This window comes from Cryptomeria japonica, chromosome 4 (genome assembly GCF_030272615.1).
Source record: "Cryptomeria japonica chromosome 4, Sugi_1.0, whole genome shotgun sequence".
NCBI lineage: Eukaryota > Viridiplantae > Streptophyta > Pinopsida > Cupressales > Cupressaceae > Cryptomeria > Cryptomeria japonica.
This window is the reverse complement of record NC_081408.1, coordinates 600,371,641-600,380,957: the sequence shown is the minus strand read 5'-3', so window position 1 is coordinate 600,380,957 and position 9,317 is coordinate 600,371,641. Positions and strand designations below refer to the sequence as shown.

The following is a 9,317-nucleotide window of genomic DNA, read 5'->3' as shown; positions in this document are numbered from 1 at the left end:
TTCTGACTAGAATCTCAGCTTCAAGGGAAGCAAATTGTTATAATGCAATGTGCATAGTTGCCACTGGAAATCCAAACGGGTAGATTTATAGAACAAAGCATTAACTGGATCTGTTCAACCATGTTGTATGCTTACTGGAATTTTCCATGCCATTAGGTGATTCATCTTCAATCTTAGATTTACACCTTGCAATGAAACATTAGAAAACTTCGATAGATTTTTAAAACCTTTCATCAAAATGAGGCCTACTTCGAAACTTGTTCAGCCAACTCCACCATACTTGCAGATCAATAAAGCCACTCTCATTAAACAAAGTTGGTAATGAGATACACAAAATATCCATATCGGGCAGTCGGTCAAATACAAACTTGGTGATTAACAATAACATTACAAATGAGTTCGAAAATCTAAGGCTATGCATGGTCCACAGACCAATAATATTTGCATGGGCCTCTGAATATCAAATCATCTTGAAGAACAAAAGCAGACAGTTCTTTGTCTATGTGGTTGCCAAAGCATGAAATAAAACATGTGGTGTCTTGGGATTTAAATCAAACAGGTGACATTTTCGAGGGCAGTTGCATCTGTCCTGACAAGCCTATAATTTTTCTGTTAGTCTGTAAATAATTGCAACCCAACTTAAACTTGTTGGTGGTCAGCCTAATCAAATTGATAAATGTGGTCAATAATCAGCCACAAGAAAACATCCTGAGGCTTCTTACGACTATCCACCTGGCAAAGGCATGTTGATATCTGTATTACGTTTTGGCTCAGCCATAGATGGAGGACCTTGCCAGCCAGCTGACTGGTAAGAAGCCATGTTCTGTATTGGTTGTGTCGAGGCACTATTAAAATCTCCAGTGCTTTGGTTCATTGGACTACTTGGACCTCCAGAAGACTCACTCATAGTTCCACGAGAAACAGGACTAGCCACTGTAACTCCTCCAGAAGCGGCTGCTTTTCCCAGGCCACCTGAAGGCTCGGGATTGGCAGGCTTGGATTGAGGCTTCCGGCCATTTGAAATGAAGCTACCTACAACCACCTGTATGCCAGGATAACTTGAAGTAATTTCAAGTAATACAATCATAGAATTAAAAATAGCAAAAAACTGCATTGTTAAATTTACCTGTACAGGACTAGCTGCCATTAACAAACCAGCTACTCCTCCACCTAGAACACGACCATCAGGACCTGCCAAAGAAACACTCAGACCACCAGTCCTACTGCGTGTTCCACCATTCTCTGTAAGTAAAAATGAACCAGACAAGGAGAGTATTTCAAAGCGACCCTGCAGAAAATATCAAACATAAGGACATAGAATAGACAGATTTTTATCAAAAATTCCAACATATCATCTTTGTATCAAAGGTCCACTGCATAATAATTTTAGAAGAGAATGATCAGATTTTATCAACTCAAAAGGTCCAACATATCCTTAAACACGTCACAGAAGACAGAAGACAGGAAAATGGAAAAACTGTCAAACAATTCAAGTGTAATTCATAAAAAAAAACCAGAAACAGAACAAGTCACATCAAGCATCAAAAATCTATTGGTACATGTGATGAGTGACAAGTCATATACATATTATAAAATGTATGCTGACAAGCATTTGCAAATTGCCTTGGTATTATCCTAGGATATTCTATAAGATATTAACAACCTACTTTATCAGATTCTCTATAACCCCTCTGTAGCCAACCAAAACAGATCCTACTTCTGGTTTTCCTGCGCAACGCATGCACTTTTTCAAAATCACCAGGTTAATCCCAAAACTCCAGGATGTTTCCAGGGAGGATACAAAACTTTCACCTGTTTCAAAAACGAACCCACAACAAAGGTCTGCTGAACGTTTAAAACTAAACAGTACTTAACCTAAATCATGATCCATAATTATGCTGATGGGCATTCTACAGTGGCAGCAAGGCATGAGCATCATGTCATGACCATGCAAACTTAAACACAGCCGACATTTTTTTTAAAACTAAAGCTATAAAATAACTCTCAAGTAATTAAAAATAAAATAATCCTTAAATAGCTCTAAAGTAAACAAAATAATCCTAATTAAATAAAATAGCTATATAATAACTCTTTAAGTAAATAAAATCTAAGCTACCAGTTTGGGTTCGGGTTCAGGTTCGGGTTCGGGTTCGATGGTTCAGTTTGCAGGTTTGGTAAAAAAAAATTTGGGGTTGGGTTTGTCCATACAAAAACATATAAAAATCAGAGTAATTATGTTCAAAATACACCACCATATTAATAGTCAAATATTAGTCAAACTCAAATGTCATGACATATATTAAAGTTAAAAAATAATAATGTCAAGTGTCAACAATCAGCCATCATTGGTCAAATATCATATGGGTCATCAAAAATATCATCCATGTTAAATGATGTATCTAGTGGTGAGTGAGGAGAACCACAAATAGTGCCATTGACATTGGCACTAGCACTCTCATGCTCACTGGTTGGCTAATAGTCATTGTCAACATCAAGTGCAGCAAAGTGGGTAGTGGAAGCATCCAAGTCAATATGCGCAAGCTCGATATCCCACTCCTTGTGTCCTCTTCTTTGTAGCCACTTTCTTTGTGTGTAAGGAACCACAAGTTTGAATGCATAAATACAGAGTCCTTTGCCTTTTTGAGTGTAGTCTATTGCACTTTATTGAGTGGATGGAATAAGTGCTTCAATTCCTCTTAGATGCAGATGAACTAGCAACCTATTAAGACAAAGTTAGAGAGTTAAACGTTACCAAATTTTAAAATATGAATTATACAATTAAAATATAATTATAACTTAAAAGAAAAGTTTTTTGTATAAAACTTACTTCGATAAAATTTTAATTGCAAGAAGTTGTAGGTGCATGTTTCACCATTGAAATACCACCAACTATGCACATTCACCATATACTTGTCCCGAAGAGCATCAAGACCACAATCTTTGGAAAATGCAAAACTCATGAACTCAGCCCTCACTGCATGTTGCATGTCACGATCAGCGAAGAGTCTGCGAAGTGTTGCCTTGTACCCTTGGGTGACTTCAAGATCTCTATATGGGGCAACTTTTGATGTCATAGAAAAGAGCTAAGAACTATAATATTTGGAACTCCATGCAAAGGCAGGAAGATGCAACAAAGTGGTCATTTTGTTCCATCTCTCTAAAATAATTTTGTGTAGCTCTTTGAAACAAAGAAGCAATAGTCAGGAAAAAATTCCAATTATTCCCGATTAATCAGCAATCGGCACTGCTCCCGATTAATCCCCCCCAAAAATCGGAAAAATCGTTGACCAATTCTTTGCTGATTTTCAACAATTTTTTCCAGTTTTAATCGCAAAAAAAAAAGCGATTAATCGCCCTGCGCAAAAGCCCGCAAAAAATAAACGCCGCGAAAATCCTAAAATGTCTGCAAAATTCGATACATAGCCATCTTTTTTCAAGGTACTCACTTAGCTCGTGGCTAAGGGTTAAGAGGCAAAGTTGAGTCGAAGGGAAGCAAATAGAAGGCGAAGTATACTAAATCATGTGTTTACTACTAAATCATGCTAAATAACTGTATATATACTGTATTTCTTACTGTGTATATATATTGTATGTATATTACTATATACTATATACAGTAATAGTAAAACAGTATACATAGTATTCACAGTTTACATAGCGTCATTTAGTAGTAATCTTCAAAATCCCCATTATTTAGTAAGCTAGCATCATACAGTTCTAATCGAATAAATGATAGCAGAATACACATACAGAATAAATGATAGTAAGCTTAATAAATGATAGTAAAACATACAGTTTTGCTAGCATTTAGAACACACAGAATATATGAATACACATAGCAACATAAGGGATAGTAAACATAGCAACATACAGTTTTAATAAATGATAGTAATCAGCGATATGAATATAAACAACGAAAATCTATTTTCTACAATTCATGTGTTCAAGTGTCTATTTTATTTGCCTACAATATCTCCATGCTATGGAAATGTCCTAAAATATCAAAAAAAAGTAATTTTTATTGTTTTTCTGCAATTTTTTATGTTTTTTTGTAAATCCTATTTTTTCCCGATTCAATTCCCCAAACGATTAATGCTTCCTTGCTTTGAAGAATTTTTCTTTAAGATCTTTCTCCTTTGAATTTATGATGGCTTTCATCTTCTCAATCATTGAGTCGATGCCATCATATACCTCACCCAAACAAGGCCTATTCATGTCAGTAAAACAAATCATGCTCAATATGGGCTCAACGAAATTGAGGAGATATTCAATACGATCCCACCAAATGTTATCTATGATCATTAGCTTGACCTTTGCTGCCCTTGTTGTGCTAGATTGCCTCCATATGGACCAATTTGGGTTCATGACCATGTTATAAATTGCCTCACGAACCTTCACAAGTTGTCTCAACACAATTGTGGAGGCAAAATAGGTCTCAACAACCTATTTGAAAATAAATAAATAAATAATTAACTTATAAAAATTAAAATTATAATAAAATTAAAAAGTTTACTACAGTGAAACATATTTATCCTTCAACTTATCTTCAGCAGCTCCAATTTCGAATATGTTCTAAATATGCCTTGTCACATATGGTGGTTGGTGACGAACATTTAGATCTCTTCAGTCTCAGCATATGCCTGTTTGATCGAATCAATTTTGGTGCCAATTTTTTGTAGCATTAGGTTGAGGGAGTGGACAACACAAGGTGTCCAAAAAAAATGTGTAAATAACGATCCTCAACCAATAACCCAGTAGCCCTACAATTTTTGGCATTGTCTATTAGAACTTACACAAGATTTTGATGGCCCACTTCCTCAATGGCTTGATAAAGAATGTTAGCAATGAATGCACCATCCTTCACCTCCTTTCACAATCAACTACTCTCAACAACATTGCCCCTTTAGGGGACACTACAATATCATTTGATCAATGGGCTATTTTCTGCATCTTTCCATCCATCAGAAATAATGGGTACCTTGTTTCAACCCACAAATCCTTTATGGGGTTCCAGGAGTCCTTTACAAATTTCACCTCTTTATCCAATAAGGTGATACACACCTTCTCAAAACCTGAATCCTTGTACCCTTTTTGATCCTCGGTAATTGATTCCGCCATTTTTTGCCAATATGATGAGTGAACAACATTGAATGCTAATCCATTCACAAGCACATCTCACTATGTCTCGCTCAGCAATCTCTTTACACTCATTCTAAAATGTTGTTTCCAGCGGTCCCTTTGATCTCTTATGTGTAGAGGTCATGGGTTGTTCTTCAGGTATGGACAAAAATGGATGGCTCTCTACAGGTTGAAAATGATAAGGCAATGGAGGGGGCTTCATCCCTTGAGATACTTTCCTTACCAAAGGATGATTTGATTTATGGCCTGATGCTTGGTCTTCTTTTTCTTGCTCTTCAATATATGCCAAGACTTGTACATCTAGAATAGGTCTGCTGCCCTAGATAAATGACCTGTTTGATCATCTTCACCAAGCTATCTACTTCATGAATTTGGACATAAAATCCAAGTACCATCAAATAAGGATTAAAGAAGAAGACCTGTGGTACACAATGTTTAAGACGAAGCAAGGCCGTTTCGAGTAGATGGTTTTACAGTTTGCCTTTTGGTCTATGCAGTGCTCAAGCCAACTTCATGCATTTGACAAATGAGGTATTGAGTCCTCTCATTGATTTATGTGTCATTGTTTACTTGGATACTATCTTAGTTTTTAGCAAAACAAATGAAGAACATGTTGCCCATGTTAAAAAGGTGTTTCAAATATTGAAGGAGAACAAACTTTTGCTAAATAGAAAGAAGTGTAAATTTGCAAAGACCTCACTTGTGTACGTTAGTCACATGGTGGGGAATGGTGAGATAAGGGTCGAACCATCAAAAGGTGAGGCTATATTGAATTTTCCAAAGCCCACAACCATTTCAAAGACTAGAAGCTTTATTGGGGCACTCCAATACCTCCATAAGTTTGTCAAACTTTGTTGCTGCTCCTTTGCATGCTGTAACTGCAGAAAGATGAATTTTCATTTTGGTAAAAAACAGAAGCTCACATTTTATTATCTTAAGCACAAAATCAACAATGCACCAATGTTAGCACCTCCTCCTCTTCAACATCCCTTCAAGGTTGAAAATTCAGACAGTTGAGAGTAAATATTCCTTGCGAGCAGTATTGTTGCATAGAGGTAGGCCTATTTGCTATCATTCTGAGTTGTTTAAAGGGGCTGTCCTAAATTGTACTACCTACGATAAGGAGCTCTATGCATTGGCCTCAGTGGTTAAGAAGTGGAAGCATTACCTCATGGGCAAGGAAAGGCAAGCACACACCAATGACCAACTTTTGCAATACCTTCCTAGTACAAACCAATTTAAAATAGTCCCATATTTACTACAAACAGATGGAGTTCGTGCAACAATTCGATCTTGTTATCAAATTAAAACGTGATGTAACCAATAGTGGCTGATATACTCTGTAATTTGCCTATTTTTTCGTCAGTAAGACACTTTCTATGTTGAAGTCATTTACAAAGTATACACCAAAGAAGATTAATAAGATGTTAATTTCAAGAAGATATATCAATCAGTAAAACGAGGTATGGAGGCAGAGTTTGAACCTAAACTAGACTAATACCTCATGGATGGGATTTTGTATAAAGCGGATAAGCTTCGTATGCCGAAAGAGAGAAAAACTGTGTTAGTGCATTATTTTATTTTCTTACCTTTAGTTGGTTACTTTCATTGCATATTATGCACCTAGGCGGAGATAAGTTTGCTTAGCTAGGTTGTATTTGCATCATGTGACTTGTACTTACATAGTTTGGTAGAGATGTTGTGCATACATGTGATTCAATCCCCTCTATCTCACAATAATTATAAATTCAAATCTCTTACTGGTCTATCCTATATATAGCCATTTGTAACTCTCATTTAAGCAATCCAATCGAATCTCGCATCATTGTATACTTGCATCTTTTAATAGAATAGAATTGTTCGCTCATTTTGTGTGTCTTTGTTCTTTCATCAATGCTCATTAATCTTGTTTGGCTACCTGCATAGCCAAATCTTAAATGGTATTAGAGCTTGTGAAATTGATTCATGTTAAGCCTCTTTGGAGATCTAAGTTGCAAATTTTATATTTTTTTGAAAACCTAAGTATGTTATTTTCTTACATGGAATGGTGATATGGCAAATCAGAAAGCTTTATAGAAATACCATTTTTTTTATGTTCCTCTTTGTGGCCTTTTATTGTAAGTGTATTTTGGTGGACGTTGATGGAGCAAACTTGAATTTACCATTTAGTCCAAATCATCCAAGATAGAGAATTTTACCTTTTGTTGTGTCTAAATTGGACATTGAAAGCTAGATCTAAAAGGGTATTCAATTGGAAGGTTTGCAAGATCCAATATCTTGTCACCGTTTTGGAGCATTTTGGTTTATATCCACTCCTGCCATAGCATCTAGAAGACCCCAAAACACATATATCAATTATTGATCAATCCAAATTAGAGCACTTGTCTTGAAACCCTTAAAAACAAATCTCCTTATTTGCAAAAGGTCATATGCCTCATATAGGTCTCAAAAAAAAGTGGTTTTAGATTCTATAAAGAGGATTACAAAAGTTTTCCAATAAGTAGTCACAAATTCACAATATAAGGATTTGGCACCATATTAAGTGCAATATCACGTTCTATAGTTGACTTCCAATTCAGATTTTGACAAATTTTAATATCGCCAATTTCAATAATATTGATAGATCTTGCTAGATGCTGTAGTTTGAAACAAATATATGGTTTCAACATTGTATTCTTATTTTGGCATCTGCAACACATCAAGATCAAAACCAGTTTACACTTTTTGGCAAGTGGCAATTGTACATTCACTAAATATAAACTGCCATAAATATTTTGTGTTGGTGGGATTTCATAATTGTGAGGGGGCGACCTTGTGATTTATTTGGTTTCAAACTTAAATGTCATGACGTCAATTAAAATTAAAAAATAATAATGTCAGGGATCAAACATCACCACATGGGTCTTCAAAAATATCATCACCATTCATATTAGATGATATAGGTGCTGGTAAATTAGAAGAATCACAAACAATGCCACTAGGACTGGCACTAACATTAGCACTAGCACTAGCACTCTCATGCTCACTACTTGGCTCATCTTCAACATCAAATGCAGCAAAGTGGGAAGTGGAATCATCCAAGTCAATATGCTATGGCTCCTTATCCCACTTCCATGTGCCCTTCCTTGTAACCACTTTCTTTGGCTGAAAGGAGCCACAAATTTGAATGCACATACACCAAATTCTCTGTCTTTTTTCAGTGTAGTCAATTGTGCTTTACTGAGTAGATTAAGGAATCTGTGCTCCAATTTCTCTTCGACTCAAATGAATTAGCAACTTATTAAGACGAAAATTAGAGAGCTAAGAGTTATAAAATTTAAATTATAAAATATAAATGAAACTTAAAAAGAATTTTTTTATAAAACTTACTCGCAATAAAATTTTGATCACAAGAGGATCAACCTTATGTTGCCTGAGATGTCACGCAAGCTGCCTTTAGGACAGAAAATCAGCAGTCTGTGCTATGTATGATATGCATGCAGCAAACAAACATCTAATGACATCAATTGTTTGGATCCAGTTCTAGGCATTTATGAAGAGATGAATAAACAAGTGCTGCTGTCAATTTCCTTTGGTGCAAAATGTGTAGCAGAGAGCGTACATACTTCTAACAAGTCATTAAACATAAAATATGATATGTCATATAAGTGCTTGTAACAAGCATATGTCTGCACCATTTAGCCAACCAAGTTGCAGGATTTACAGCATAATGTAGCAGAATAGCAATAAATAATAATGAAGATTAAAAGCACACATACTGCACCAATTGGTACATGCAACTGAGAGATAAAATAGGGCACAACAGCAAACACAATATGCATGCACAGAGAGAAGTAAAACAAAGCTTGATAGATGCAACAAGTATAATCAAAGATTGAGTCACAGGTATAGGAAGGACAAATTTATACATTGATTTTTTTCCTTTGGTTGTGGCATCAGGCATGGCTGAAGATAATATATTTTGGCAGGAGGGAATCAAACTACAGTATGATATTTAGAACTTTGGTTGTATGTGCAGCAATAAGATTTTCCATGTTCCAGTCTGCAGAAAGTTGGGCCAGATGGGGGCAAGCCAACGGTGCAAGGGGATGCACAATTATCAAAGTGGGTGCATGAGAGAAGGCTGCTCTCATGCTGTACAATTTGTGTGAATATGAATATGATATGAAAGGATGGTG

General features: G+C 35.8%; 1 protein-coding gene across 2 annotated transcripts in view; it reads right to left on the bottom strand.

The window, feature by feature from the left end:
* Positions 1-280: 280 nt before the first annotated feature.
* LOC131061079 (AT-hook motif nuclear-localized protein 10) overlaps positions 281-9,317 on the bottom strand; it is an 81,048-nt gene continuing 72,011 nt past the window's right edge. For both annotated transcript variants that reach the window (XM_057994583.2, XM_057994584.2), the window contains exons 4-5: positions 1,127-1,288; positions 281-1,042 (exon numbers count right to left, since the gene is read on the bottom strand). In XM_057994583.2, coding sequence (XP_057850566.1) covers positions 725-1,042; positions 1,127-1,288 — 480 coding nt within the window. In that variant the 3' untranslated portion in view covers positions 281-724. The remainder of the gene's footprint in view (positions 1,043-1,126; positions 1,289-9,317) is intronic.